The sequence below is a fragment of the Python bivittatus genome, unplaced genomic scaffold (assembly GCF_059951505.1).
Source record: "Python bivittatus isolate LINGU-HERP-01145 unplaced genomic scaffold, Pbiv_v1 ctg000330_np1212, whole genome shotgun sequence".
In the NCBI taxonomy this organism is placed as follows: domain Eukaryota; kingdom Metazoa; phylum Chordata; class Lepidosauria; order Squamata; family Pythonidae; genus Python; species Python bivittatus.
The window spans coordinates 61235372-61250800 of NW_028277058.1; the positions used below are offsets into that span (position 1 = coordinate 61235372).

General features: G+C 46.6%; 1 protein-coding gene across 1 annotated transcript in view; it reads left to right on the forward strand.

Annotated features, from left to right (window-relative positions):
* The first annotated feature begins 2336 nt into the window (after nt 1-2336).
* LOC148215994 (uncharacterized) overlaps nt 2337-15429 on the forward strand; it is a 50441-nt gene continuing 37348 nt past the window's right edge. Inside the window, exons 1-8 of the mRNA XM_088141572.1 lie at nt 2337-2423; nt 3031-3090; nt 3489-3614; nt 9770-9841; nt 10650-10685; nt 12123-12182; nt 14753-14797; nt 14910-14945. Coding sequence (XP_087997698.1) covers nt 2337-2423; nt 3031-3090; nt 3489-3614; nt 9770-9841; nt 10650-10685; nt 12123-12182; nt 14753-14797; nt 14910-14945 — 522 coding nt within the window. The remainder of the gene's footprint in view (nt 2424-3030; nt 3091-3488; nt 3615-9769; nt 9842-10649; nt 10686-12122; nt 12183-14752; nt 14798-14909; nt 14946-15429) is intronic.

A 15429-nucleotide genomic window follows, 5' to 3' on the forward strand; every position in this document is an offset into this window, starting at 1 on the left:
TTAAACTAGGTAACCCTCCTGAAACATGCAGAAGGACCCAGCTGGTGCTCGTGTCATCTTTGGCCAAGGGCACGGTCACAGGGGTCCCCAGGGAGCCCCTACCAGCCAATGCAAGGATTTTGAGGAGGTTTTCAGGGGCTGGGTCCACGGGTCAGTTGAAGACCTTGTGGCTGCATTCAGGCAACAGGATACGCTTAGTTCTCCCTGTGCTTTGCCTTTCGTGATGAACGTGTTGTGTGAACGCATCCCCTCTGGGTTATCTTGTGGCTCAGTAAAGACTGCGAAGTATCGCCTTAAAAATCATGTTGTGGTTGTCTTTCTTCTATGCCCGCTGCAGGGAGAAAAGGGCTTTTCTGGAAACCAGGGGGCCAAAGGCAAAAAGGTATCTTTCCAGCACCACTCTGTGCCAGCTTCAGCGGGCATCCGTGCCGGAACCCCTGCAAGGGAGGGAGGAGATCTTGAAGGGGCAGGGAATGATCCAGGAAGTAGTCACTTCTGTGCCGTGAAGCTGAATTGTCAGCCAGGTAGAATGGATCCAGTCTTATTCACTCATCATCACTTTATATTTCCTCGTCGCTGCTTTCCTTGCGTTGAGTTCCATTGTTATTACTTTATCATTGTGATTTCAAGGTATGTGGCCCTTTACACATGCAAAAAAAGGAAGGGAAGAATTTCTCTAAGGGAAAATATTGAGTACAGTAAAAAAACAGGATGCTTTTTTGCAGCAACGACAGGGACTGGGCGAGGAGAGCAAAGAGGGAGGAGCGCTGCTTTACATCTTTGCACTGGGGTCTCGCTGCTCCATGACGCTGGGAAGAAACTGGGTGGAAAAACGTGCAGCGTCTCAGTGTTTGTTTCTTACAGGGAGACCCAGGGGAGCCAGGAGAAGCAGGGGAGAAGGTGAGCAGTGAAAGGAAAAATTGGGTGGCCATCCCAGTTTTGCACAGCCTCACAAAGGCCGCGCAGAGCACCAACATTTGCTAAAACCTCAACCCAAGGGAATAGAATCAGAAGTTACGCACATCTTAGGAGATGCACCAGATCACAAGTCCTGCCGGAAGAGGTCAGAAACCCACTCCCTCCAGCCTTCCGAACGTGGCCCGATTCACACTTCACACTAAGCCATAGTTTGTTTGCCATGGTTTGTTGGACAAACTGTGATTTGTCTGGGTTCCTCCAAGAGGCTAAGCCATAAAACAGAGGTGGACCACCTGGGGGACACAGACAGACCCCACCCACCCCATTTGGGGGCCCCCAGTGTCCTGGGAGTGCACTGCTGAAATTCTGCAGCAAAATGGCCAGATGTTGGTGCAGCGATTTTCAAGCAAAAACAGGGAAAATAAACTGGGAACGGGGGATAAATTGCTCCATTCTTGCACTTTAGCCCCACCTTTTCCAAAGTCATCATGGACTTGGTTACACCAACAGCTCATTACATGCAGTGAGTTTTTTTATCTATTTGGTAAATTGATACAGCCCAATCACCCAATGATTCTGAGCAGCATACAAAAAGAATAAATAACCCCCAAAATAACGAAAACTGTTAAATAGCATTTAAAAAGTTACTCTGGGAAGGTAAAGAGTTGCATAAAATTGCACTCTCCTGCCTTAGAGAATCCTCCTTCCTGCTACTCACAGTTTGCATCTAACCCGGAGCAATACCCTGGCACGTATCCATCAAACCAAACGTGCAGAACCATGAGAACTAGAGACTTATCTTTTGCTTTTCTATCTTCCAGGGGAGCAAAGGCAGTGATGGTGAAGCTGGTCAAAAGGTAAAGGAATTGGGCTTTAAAGGAAGGGACTCTCAGCAGCCCCACTGAAAGCAGCTGATTTAAGGGGAATATTCAATCTACAAGTATGGGTTGTGCTCTATGTTAGTTTATGTCCAGGTTTGCACAAGACACCAAGCTACAAGCTAATTGCACTGCTTTTGTGGCTAAGCCATAATAAACACCAAGCAAGGTTAAGACGTTGTGCAAATCCAGTGGCTAAGTCCCAGTGATCTGACTAAGAGTGTTGTGTGAATTCCAGCAGAGAGCAACCTTTTCTGGGGGGCAGGGGGTTTTGAGTCAGACTTGACTGGGCTGCTGTTGGGGGAGGCAAGTTGAGATAGAGCTCCCGTGCAGCATCCCCCTTGACCCACATAGACGTGGTTCCCGCAGTGTGCTGCAGCTGCAAAAAAGGCAAATGCAGTTGAGGCTGCCTCTGCAGAAGTCTTATTTCCAGATCAGGGGATGAAACAGTCCCACTCTCTTCGGTTTTGGTCAGACCTCAACTACTGTGTCCAGTTCAGGGTTTAAGAAGCATTCAGACAATTGGAGCTGGCTCGGGAAATGATCGTGTGCCCCAAAATCCAGCTCTGTGATCAGGGATTGAAGGAGTTGGATAAGCTGAGGAAAGATGACCAAGAAGGGGGTAGGGTAGCACTCTTAAAACACCCAAAAGGATGTCCAATGGATCTGCGGGTCAGGACGTCTGCAGGATAGGGTCAAAACCATCAAGATGGCAGCAAATGAAGCTCTCCTTTTTTATGCGTGTAGCATGTAAAAAGGGGTGAGGCCTTGATCACATGGAGGTGGCCACCATCTTGACTTTTTTGACCCCCTCCCTGTGGATACCCCTCTCCTTTTGTTTTACTCTGCACACTTCTTACGTCCCCTCTTTCCACTGCCTTCACTTTTCGGTTTCTCCCGACATACCCAATTTTCACTTCTGCAACAGCCCGCTCTCCAGCATAGTCATTTCACTTCTTTCAACAGTAAATTATTTCAATTCTCTTTTCCTCTCTCCCAGCCCACCACAGGTTGTTGGGGCAAGGCAAAACAGGAGGTACGATCTCTCTGTATGCCACCCTGATCAGCTGGCCAGAGAGAAGCCTGCCCAATTCCCATTATATGGGCTTTCTCAATCTATTCCAAGATGAGACCAATGTCCTTTGCCTTAGCCTTCCACCAAATTTGCGGGGTGCCAGTTGCCAGTGGCTGTTGACATGTCCTCTTTTTCCCCCCCTCTCATCTGCTTTTCAAGGGAGAACCAGGGATTGGTTTCCGTGGACCTGCTGGCCAGGCTGGACCTCCTGGACGCAAGGTCAGTGCAGTGAAAAGCTTGGGTGATGTTTTTGAAGATGCAGATGTGGGATCAATTCATACTCCCAGGGACACCCCAGAAGGGGTCAAACAATCAAGATGGCAATCATGACTCACATTAAAAAGGAATGTGGCTTTGATTGCATGTTAATGACTACCCTTTGGACTTTTTTGACCCTCCCTGTGGATGTTCTGCCTCTGTTGAGCCACCTAAATCTTCACTTAGATGTTCAGAGCCGCCAAGGACCAGGGCTGTATACTCTGGAGCTGCTCCAGCTGCCAACATCTGAAGTGAATAATTTCCAGTAAAGAAGAGAGGAGATAATGAACATCATAAGCCCTCTTCCCACACTATCTTTGTTCACCTTCTGGTTGATAGCTATGGTTCCTTTCCACTAGGGTGAACCTGGGGCACCAGGGCCTGCTGGAGCGCAAGGCGTCCAGGGTATTCGTGGTAATCCTGGGATACCAGGTTCCCAGGGAGAAAGAGGATCTCCAGGCCCACCTGGAATTCCAGGGCAAAAGGTAAGCAATGTTTGGGGTCGCATCTCATGCCCAAATCCCACATATCGCCAAGCCCTGAATGGCCACCCTGAATGGCCACCCAAGAAAGCAGGATTCTCTCCGTAATCAGATATATTGAAAGGAAAAGAGGTTGAGTTTCTGAATCTGGGACACCGGAGATGCGTCCTTTAGCTCCTACTGATCAGGTTTAGCTTCTACTGATCCTATTGATTTAGCTCCTATTGGTCAGGCAAGGCCTCCGAGATGCCTTTGATCCTTTTTCTAATGGTCTCTTGGATTCAGGGGAAGGTTTCAGGAGATGCAAACGGAATGTCCGTCTCTGCTGGTTCTGCCACGTGTGGCAAATGTCCGTTCTGCTTCCCAGGCTCAGAGAAGTCCATACCGGTCACGGGTCTGGATTTCCTTCCGGGGGGACTGCGTAGATGCCTCTCAGGAAGGTCCTGATGTTTTCACAGCAGCTTAGCTTCCCAAACGGAAGTGTCGGGCGAAGGAAAAGCCTCCTTTAGGCTAAGGTCAACTCAGAATAACTACATGAACCAACTCCTTGTGGTTTGCTTGACAGCAGTGGGGAAGGGTTTTGATGTTTCCTGCTGGGATGTTTCTTCAACTTTACAGCCTAATTTTCATCCCTGGGATTTTTTGATGGTGTCCCATCCAAATATTACCCATATCGGAGTTTGTTAAAGTTGTGAGACCAGCCAAGACTGGCTGGGTTATCTGGAGGTATTCGGGGGAGGGGGTGAGGGAGAAGAGTCTTTAGCCTTCTTCCTAAAACAAGGACTGTTTTAGGATTAACTAACTTCTCTTCTGTGCTCAATATTTCAGCCTCTTAGAATTGTATAAAATTGTCCTGCTTTTGGCTAACTTTTTTATTCAGTCTGAAGCTTTTAACAGTGCTTTGTAAGCTGCCTTAATAACACTGGGGGTGGTATCTTTTTGACAAGAGTCCTGCTCTTTTGTCCTCTCTGTTTACATGCCCGCTTCATGTTTAGTTATGGCGGCTTCAGCCTAATCTCACACCTGCCTGGGACAAGCAGAGTGAATGGAGAACACGGAAGTAAAATTGCAAGTCGTGGTAACGTGATGTCTCGCTTAACAGCCGAAAGGGAAGAGAGGTCACAAGCCGGTCACAGTCACGTGATTTTCCGCTTAGCGACCGCGGCACTTAGTGACGGAGTTGCTGGTCCCAATTGTGGTCGCTAAGTGAGGACTGCCTGTAGTGATGTCACTGAAGTAGGGGGGTGTCGCTACATCTGTCCTGCTTTGCTGCAGACACCCCGAACTCTGGCTGACCCCCTAGATCAAGGGTGGTGTCTGCATTTAGAGGTTGGGGTCTCGCTGCAAAAGATACATTGCAGTCCTGGTGGGCGGCAGCAGCTCGGTTCTGTGGCATCTGATCAACCATTCTTCGATTGTTGTTCTTCCAGAGCCTTCATTCCTTGCACGCTCAGGAAGTTCTTCATTTCCCTTGCACGCTCAGGAAGTTCTGGCTTTTGCTGTTCCTCAAGGGCTGGGTCACTCTAACCCGGACTGAATGTCCAGCTTGCTTAGAAGATAGCCCCTGCAGAAGTGGCCCTGTAATGGGCTGTCTCAGAATGATACAGGAAGATAATTGTCCGTCCATTTTCCAGTTTCACCCGCAGAGCTGCTTTGTTCCTTCCTTCAGCGGCGGCTGCTGTTCCCTTTTTCTTTCTCTCTCTCCAACAGAGCACAATTGGCTTGGATAATACGGATTCGGTGAAACATTTCGGCTACATTTATGTTCCAAGCTGCGGGAAGTTACTTTCTTCCCTTTTCACAGATGGCTTTCTCGGCAGCACGACTGTTATCGGATAGAGCCAAGCCAGACTTTCTCATTTCATTCTAATAAATTTGGGCTGGGATGGGAGATTGGTTTGGGGGATAGGGGTGGGGTAGAAGTTGCCCCGGTTTTTTCCTACCGCACTAGTGCCAACTCTGGTTTCACTCTTTTCTACATAACGCTCTAAGTTAAGGACAAGAAGGATTGCTCTCGCTTGGATCTGGCTTCACCACAAAGCCAATTCCGAGTAAGGGCAGCACTTCCCAATGAAAGGAGACCCATTTTGGTTGAGCATTCTGCATATAGTAATGTCATTGTATGTGATGCTAAGAGTGACCTAAACAAAGAAAGCCGTTCTCCCTGGAGCTGTTCAATAGGAATGTTGCCATTTGGGGAAATTGCTTGTAACACCTAGTTGATAGGATGCAGGCAAACATATGTTGGCTTGCAAGTGGTCTCTAGAGTAAAGATCCTAGCTTATAGAGAACAGAGGGAACATACTTGAGGTGAAACTGGGATTTAATTGTGCCTGGGGCATCCTGGCCCATGTGTGCCCAATATCCTATCCTTCCTGTTCGCAGAGGATGTTGCACGTGGCACAGATGTGACTAAGGCTGGTAGCCTAGTTTACACTTTCTTTATCTCCCCAAAAAGCATGATGTGAAAGTCTCTGTTGATCGAAGCCAGGAGAGACCATTCTCTTTGGGCCCATCTGGGGATCCCCAAAGCTTAGGGAGACTGCAACTGAGAGGGTCAGAGGAATGAATGACAAAGAGCTTGAACTGATGGATTAAATGAAAGAAAGAAAAATAGATGTTTTGTGTGGCTGTGAAACTAAGAGAAAGTAGAAGGATGTGCTAGGCTTGGATGATCTCGTAGAGGGGAGTTGAAGAGTATCTGCAGGAAAGTGGAATGTTGGTTTCATTATGAATGGAAAGGCTTATAATGAACGTTGGAAAGTATGAATGGATACAAATGGGTTGTTGGGGGTCTGTAAGCCAGTGGGAATCCGTAGGTTGGTGATAGTTGTATGTTATGCTCCAGGGAAAGGAAAAGAATTGCAAATGAATGCAATGCAAGCTGAAAAAAAATCAGTCTGCTAGAGAGCATTAGTGGGTAAGTGCAAATAAGAGAGTACCGGATTGGGCCTTTCAGATACCCAGGAAGCCATAAGAAGGGTGACTTGGTGAGAAAAAGGTCTGTTTGTTCGGAGGGTTTCAGTCTGTTTGTGCAAGGACACGTAAAGGAATGAATCAAAGAGCAGAACTGACTTTAGAGTTTATGATCAAAGTTTGAAGGAATTAAAGCAGGATGCAAGGTGGGATTGACAATTTGTTGGTAGAGTCAAGAATGGAACATCAGGGGAAATGGTTATGGAAGAAAAAGAAAGAAGTGAAAGAAATGAGCGGGTGCCGGAGGAGAAACAACGAGTCCTGTATGAAAGGCATTTGGAAGAGAGTCTCCCCACAGAATGCATGCAAAGAGGACCTGTTTGCTGCTAGGAATGGAGTGAAGAAACGGTTACTGAGGGCCACCCAAGTGTGAGGAGTTATGCTGATGAGAAGCGTGAAGAGGTTGCTTGGCGTAACGATGAAAAAAGGGCCGTGGATGAGAAAAAAATGAATGCAATAATTGCTCTAAGAAATGAGGAAAATACTGTAGAGAGAAAAGGAGAGACCCAGTCAAAGGAAGGCAGGAACATTTAAGATTAAGTGAGGATGAGAAAATGCAGAAGATTTTTAATGGAAATAAGCACATGTGCTGGAAGTGGGTGAAGAGGCCTCAAGAAGGCCCTTCCAGCAGAGAGAATGGGGTTGAAATAAAAAGGATGACCCAAAGGGAGAGGATGCTAGGAGGAGTGTTGAGAAGATCTGTATGGGAATGATCATTACACGCCAAAGCGTGGCACTGAATGGGATGCAATAAATGGGAGCTTATAAAAATGAAAGAGGTGAACGGGAAGCCACAAATGCTGCAAGAATATTGAAATACGGTAGAGTTACAGTTGGGATGGGATAACTGAAGAAATGTTAAAATATGGATGTAGCTTGCTTATATGAAGTGGCTGGGCAACTGGTTTAATATGGACATGAGGGATCCATCGGTGCCAGATCATGGAAAGAGCGCCTTTGCTGGACTTCCATAGAAAGAAATACTGAAAAAAGTCCTTTTTATGGGGGCCTGGGAAGATGCATAGCAGAATTCCAAACTATGATTTACGTTGCACAGATAAGAAGTCGAGAATTGGTTGTTGACTGCAGTAGGAGAAGTATATGGTGGAAGTATGTGAGAATAAGTGGGAAGTTTTATGAATGATTCAGCGGTGAATAGCAAGTATGAGAAGGACGTGTGATGTCCCCATGGTTGTTTAATGAATTTATGGGAAAAGCGTGTAAGGATTGCTTCTGCCTGGTGACACTAAGGTGTGTTGATCAGGGGCATGACTTGTGTGTATGTCCTGCACACTGAGAGCCGGTGACTGAGAGCCGGAATGATTTGTGGTGAATGCTAGATTGCACAACGCAACCAGGAGTGTGGATATGAAAATGAACAGAGCAATGTCTAAAATAGTTGTGTTTCACAGGAAAAAGGAACTCGTGTCAATGGCAAAAAACAAAAACAAAAAAACCCAAATCAGTTAGATGAATCTGTGTACCTTGGTGGAACGTTTATGAAAGATCGGGAGAGGGACAGATCTGAAGACATAAAAATGCTGTTAGGAACAGAGTGGCTAGTCTGTGAGGAGTGAATGAAAGAATGAATGAAAGGAGTGTGAGGAACAGATGAAAGAGGCACAAATGGCTGCCAGACCAGAGGCTGATTCTGCCCGTCATGTTATGTGCAAATGAGAGTTGAGTAGATCAGGAGAAACTGAGCAGTCAGTTGAACACAGTAGAAATGAGATGTTTAAGAACTGTGCATAGTAAAATGAGAAGAGAGGGGAGCAGGACGGGATGGGTGCTGAATGGATGTGGACTCATTGGGGGGAAAAAAGAGAGAAACCCGTAAAAAAGAATACTGCATGGAGAGAAAGAATGAGGACCTTGTTGCAAACCAGATCTATGAATGAATGGCTTGAGAGGAAGAACAAGACAGAGAAAGTCATGGTTGGACGGAGATGATGAGATCCTGAAAGGTGAGAAGTTTAAAGAAGAAAAGGATGTGCCTGATGCAATGTGCGGATGGTGTGGAAGCAGGGACAACTTGCAAAGACCAAAAGATATGGAGAGATATAGCGAATGGCGCTGGTGTCAATTACAGGTAGTCCTCTTTTAGTGACTGCCTCGTTTAGCAACCATTCGCAGTTACAACGGTGATGAAAAATAAATTTACAACCAATCGTTCACAGGTTTGTAAAGCAAAGAAAAGCTGAAGCAAGATCATAAGCACAGTCGTGGATTCACTTAGCGACCACTTTGCTTAATGACTGAGTTGCTGGTCCCAATTGCGGTCACTAAACGAGGATGACCTGTAGATTTAACATATTTCTTTTTCTTGTCTCATGCCTTTAATTTCCTTGGAATATTCTTTCTTACTCTTTTTCTGCATTTTGCATAACATTAATTACCTGGGAAGGGAAAAATCTGATGGGGAAGTACAATGGCACCCTCGGGAGAGGGGCCAAAATGTGAAAGCTAGCAAGGTCAGCATCGTGATCAAACGCCGTTGGGCTTCAATCACGATGCTGTACTTGCCATCTTGCAGGTTTTGACCTCCCCCGGGGTTGCCCATGGATATGGCCAAAAGAACCGAGAGGGCACACTAATCAAGGAATCAAATTAGCTTAACTGAAGCTAAGTTTGTTTGGCTGGAGAATAAAGACAGAGGAGTTAAACCAAAGACTCCGCAGAAAAAAAGGAGATGTTAGAACAGTGTTTCTCAACCTTATCAACTTTAAGATGTGTGGACTGGCTGGCTGGGGAATTCTGGGAGTTGAAGTCCACACATCTTAAAGTTGATAAGGTTGAGAAACCCTGTGTTAGAAGGAGGAAGGAAAGTCTGAAGTGAGTCAAAAGCTGGAAACCACATTCTTTGGAACATGATCTACACTATATTGAAGAATGAGCGAGTCCGGTCAGCAAGCCACTTAAAATAGCCCTTATCCCTCAAGCCCATCTCAGCGCAAGAGGTCCAAGCGAACAGCCGAGTTGGGCCACTGCATTTTGTATTTCTTTTTGGGGTCTTTGAATGGACGTTTCTCTTAATGCAATTCCCATATTGCAATTCTTTTTTTTTTTTTTTTTATGGTGTCGATTTCAAGACTTTCTTCTTCCGCCTGCCCCACGTGTAGAGTTGCCCGCTCAAAATGTCCCTTTCCTTCCAGACATGTTCACAGAAAATATTTTCTCTTCAGGGGGAACGTGGGAAAAGAGGCCGGACTGGATTGATGGGACCAAGAGGCCCTCCCGGATCTCCTGGGGAAGAGGTGGGTTTGCCTTGACAATGAGAGGGGGGGGAGAATAGAAACGTTGCCCTTAAGAAGCCCTGGAGACAAGCTTCGTTTGCTGGGAAGACCGAGAGACCAGCATGATGGTTTGTGGACGTGATTCATGGCAATCTCCAATATGTTTGTAGATTTAGATAAGGCTGGGAAGACAGACCCAGCCATGATGGTTTGTAGACATGATTCATGGCAATCTACAATATTTGACTCCAGCTACTGTGGCTTTGTGATGAGAACCTATCATGGTTTACAGCAGAAGCACAAACGTTGTGGCCAGCAAATACACCCAACTAAGCCAGCATTGCTTTTGGAGACCCCAAGCCTTTCCAGAAGGTGTGAGACCAACAACATTGCCCTTTTCTCACCTTTTTGGAGTGTTGAGGGCTGAAGGAAGAAAAGAGAAGCCTTAAACCTTGCAGAGTTCTAATTAAACCATCTTTTCAACCCCCTGCACATTTCCCCCAGCCCAGCTCCTGGCCACATCCACTTTTGGACTACAGTCCTCCACAAGGCATGCACGTGGACTCTTCTTCCATTTATGTTCTTTTATATAAAATGTTTTTAAAAACCCAGGCCGTGCAAGAGCTGGCAGGTCTCTCCGGGGAAGTTGTGCCCTGCTGGATTAGGGTGGTGGGTGACCCCCCCAGAGTGCCTGAAAAAAGCTGCTAAATGTTGTGTTCTGGGAAACCTGCCTGTTGCATTGAAATGTTCTTCAGTTCAGTCCTGGGCGATTGCAGATTTGAGCCACACAAGGGGATCTTTACAACACTGACCGTCTCTTTTCCCTCAGGGGAGGCCAGGTGGCCCAGGGAACAAAGGCAGCAAGGTGAGTCCGACCTTGGTAGGGAGGATCCCTAAAGGTCCCTGCTGGCAGGGTTAGGGGAGAGATGGCCAGCAACTTGCAGGGTTTTGCAAGAATAAAATTTCCCTTTCTAAGCAGCATTACTGTGCTTCAAAGGTCTTGGAGAAAAGAGGAGAAAAGATATAAGGGAAGCCATGCCCAGCTGGCATGGCAAACTTCACAGGGGTTCACGATAGGCCAGTGTTTCTCAACCTTGGCAACTTGAAGATGTGTGGACTTCAACTCCCAGAATTCCCCAGCCAGCCATGCTGGCTGGGGAATTCTGGAAGTTGAAGTCCACACATCTTCAAGCCGCCAAGGTTGAGAAACACAGTGGTAGGCGTAAGGAGCCATCCTTGACAGTAACCATCAGCAGAAAAGATTGCAGAGCCCTCAAAGGTTGCATTAGGACAGAGTTGGGTAATTTGCAAACTACCAGCAGCTCCCCCCTCCACAGCATCCCATTCAGGAGTGTCTTGGGGGGGATCAAAAAATTAAGGTGACAGCTGCAACCATGTGATTGAAGCCCACCCCTTTTTACATGCGCCGCCCACGTGGCACCCATAAAAAGGGTGAAGCTTTGGTTGGGCAGCTATAGATATCATGCTGGCCTTTTTGACAGCCCCCCCCAGGACACCCCTGATCTCATCTGCAGCCCCCCAACTCCCCTTTTCTATTTGGGGAGAGGTTAAAGGTCCAAATTTCATGTCTTAGCCCCCATCACAATAAAAGGCCCATTTTAACATCTGGCCATGCCCGACCCCTGCAGTGGGGGCACAGAACCCAAGCGTGACTTAAGCCTTGCATTTATTTATTTATTTATTTATTTAACACGGGCAGACCAGATACATGTCTCTACCCCAGGGGCACCTGTGTGAGGAGGGAGGGGGTCAAAAAAGTCAAGACGGCCACAGCCATGATTGAAGCCATTCCATTTTTACCCCGCCTTTATTATTTTTGTTATAAATAACTCAAGGTGGCGAACACACCTAGTACTCCTTCCTCCTCCTATTTTCCCCACAACAACAACCCCTTGAGGTGGGTTGGGCTGGCCCAAAGTCCCCCAGCCGGCTTTCATGCCTAAGGCAGGATGAGAACTCACAGTCTCCTGCTTCCTAGCCTGGAGCCTTAACCACTAGACCAAACTATCTCCTTTTTTATGTATGTCATGCCTGTATTGGTTTCCTGCTGACGACAGTCAAGAACTGGGGCTTTGATCCCATGGTCGTGAGCGCCATCTTGACTTTTTTGACACACCTACCCCCACCTGTGGATGTCCTGGCTTCCCAGCACGGAATCAACCACATGAGAAACCGGCAAAGCTCTGTGGCGTGCTGGGATTTTCAGGCAGCTGAGGATGAGTAAGACCAACAGGCAGCAATGCTTCCGAGCATAAATCCACCTTCTCTGGCCGCTTTGCAGGGAGATGCCGGTCTTGGCCAACTGGGCCCCAGAGGCTATCGGGGTTTTCCTGGCCCCCAGGTAGGATGAGCGGCTGACGCGGTTGTCCTCCTTCGGCGCCTGTCGGATTCTGCTTTGAACTTCCCGAATGTTTAAATCGGGGTGTGGATCTTTGATGCGCTGGCAACGATGCTCCAGCCTGGATGCAGGATGCTGAGGCCAGACATCAAAAGTGGGGCGGGGCCAAGAACCCAAGTGGGCGGGGCCAAGAACCCAAGTGGGCAGGGCTCTCTTTTGAACCCTTGCTCTGCGTTGGGTTTTGTGCTGAAAGGCTGGTATTCAGGAAATCCATGGAAACATGGGATGTTCTGTGTGGGGTGTTCATCCCGAGGCTGATCTGATACCGAAGCTGGATTTCAACCATCCTTTGGCAGGAATGCTGGGGCAATGTTTTCTTTTGCTTTTCCCCAAATGCCCCTCATGGTGATGTACTTGCATGTGGAAAGGAACAAGCGTGTTTCATACACTGCCCTGTGAACAAATGATGGCCCTGCGGGAAGTTACGCAACTCTCACGAATGGTTGAAATGGCATTCCTGCACGTTGCAGAAGGTTGGACTAGTTCAGTGTTTTTCAAACTTGGCAACTTGAAGATGGGTGGACTTCAACTCCCAGAACTCCCCAGCCAGCATGCTTTAAGGTGGGTGGACTTCAACGCCCAGAACTCCCCAGCCAGCATGCTTTAAGGTGGGTGGACTTCAACGCCCAGAACTCCCCAGCCAGCATGCTTTAAGGGTTAGGGTTAGGGTTACTCATCTTAAAGCTACCGAGTTTGAAAAACACTGGACTAAATAATCCTGATGTCCCTTCCAACTCTACAATTCTGTGATTCTATGAGATTTCCCCCCGCCCCGGACCCTCCACCCTTTTGGTGGCATTCACAATGAATGCTTAGCCAGGCCAGTTGCAAACTTAGTGACTTCATTACACAACATGCTTGGCTAATGTTATTTTCTTTTGTGGCTTTATCTGACCTGCAAACATCAACACCATCCAGTTGTTTTCCAATATATATTTATTTTCCCTTTACAACCCAGCGATTTCCTCTTGATCTCCCATCCAAATGTTAATCAGAAATACCTTCCTGAAAACAGCCACGTTCAGCTTAGGCGTGGCCCCTTAGCGATCAATGTAGTGTCTAAATTCAGTCATTGCTCCCAGTTCTAATTCTGAGACGCAAAGCATTATATCCTCTGGATTCATAACATGTATTTTTTGTTTTTTGTTTTGTTTTTTTAATTAAGCATTCCAAGAGCTGTCTATAATTTGCATTTTGAAACTATCAGGGACGTGCCATCGCGGGTAGGGTTCTTGCAGTGCTGACTGGCTGTGTGCCGTTGAGATGGTGTCTTAGCGACTTGATAGACCTTCTTCAGGAAAGACACCTTTATCTTGCACCCCACTCCTTCCTCTGATCCAACAAGTTTTGCAGAAAGTTGCAGAACAAAGCAGCTTGATCAGACATGGGCATAAGAAAACGAGGAAGCACATCGTAGGAAACAACCTTCATGGGGACAGTTTTGTTTCCAAGCGTACTTTCCCTATCCAGGTTTCACTAAATGACTCTTCAGCTTGAAATTCTCCTCCTCCCAACAATCAAGATTCAGCCCCTCTTGCAAACTTTGTAGAAATGAATATTAATAATGAATACATCAGAATATTACTCCAAACGGCCTTGTTTGGGGCATGGCTCCTCTGCAGACGACCCAGCACTGAGCAAAGTAGAAATTAACAACCAAAACATCTTCGCCTCTCTTGACACTTTAAATATGATGGCATATAAATAGGACATTAAAGACTAATGGGCCAAAGGCAACTGGGGTGAGCAATTTTACGCAGCCTGCAGAATTTAAATTCCACAGTGCTGTATTAATATGAGATTAATTCATTAGAAGTCCAGGCAAAGGCTTCAGTGAGTCAAGGTTGGTTCTTGATGACTGTGTGGGCATGCCTGCAGAGAAACAATTCACCGCTCCCTTTTTCTGAGATGTCTAGCTTACAGCCTGGATTTCCTGGTGGCATCCCCTCCCATAACCAACCACATTTAACCCTGCTTCACTTTTCAAGATAAGTCTGGCTAGATGCTCCCCCCCGGCTATGTAATTCATTAAAACACTTTTAATCAGCAGAGTGATGTGCATTACGCCAAAAAAAACAGGCAGAGCTTCAATTGCACCATCACGCCTGCAGATACCCCTGACCCAGATTGACAGGAGTGGGTGAGGAAGAAACTCAAGATTACCCACCTTGACTCTCTTAGGTATAAGATGGAGGAGAAAGAATCTCGGGCAGGCGGTCAAGATTGTGTCATGACCACCAGGGCCTTTCTGTCCCTGGAAAACAAAGGAACAAAACCTTGTTTAAAGTGTCAAGTGATTAAGAATCTTGACCGCCTGCCAGAGATTCTTTCTCCTCCATCTTATACCTAAAGCAGAGTTGCAATAGTCCATGTGCGGTCTGTTTCCCCACCTGATCTGCTTGAAGGTTGCCAACCTCAGCCAGACCCCGGTTGTATAAGGTTCTTGGGGATGTGCCAGAACCAGTCACATGTTTAGGAACCCCACTGATGCAAATGTGGCCTCTTTTGAACAGGGGGAAGAAGGAACCGTGGGCCTTCGCGGGCCATTGGGCGTGACGGTAAGCATGCCAAGGGATTCCGGATCCAATCCATTGAGGAGAACAAGAACTTGCAAGGCCCTTTCTTAATCACTTGACACTTTAATCAAGGTTTTGTTCCTTTGTTTTCCAGGGACAGAAAGGCCCTGGTGGTCTGAAAGGAGAGAAGGTAGGAAGACCAACGTTCAAATGTGCATGAAGAGCAAAGATTTCTTTTCCTTTCTGATTATTTTTCCGTGCTCGTGAGGTTCCTAGAACCACCAATTCTTCTGGATTTTGACCCAGGCATCTAATTTTTGTTTAGACGTGTATGTGGTATTATCATCACTTGCTGGTATTAATTGAATACAAAAAAGAAACAGGAAAAAATCATAATAAACCATGCAGAAAGTTATAAAGAAGGGGGGGAAAACTTTTTTAAAAAGTTTGTATTATGTTTATTTCCTAACTTGGCAGCTTCTAGAGGAGTTGGACCACAGTGCCCATCGTCCCCCATCAGGGAACAAGAGAATGGGCTTTCTCAGGGGATATTTAGGAAAATATTCACTGCACAGGCAATGCCAATTTTATTTCTATATTCACAATGTAAGGCCTACGCCTGTGGGTAATATTTTATAATCGGGAGCTCTTGTGCTTCTTTTCAATGATTTTTA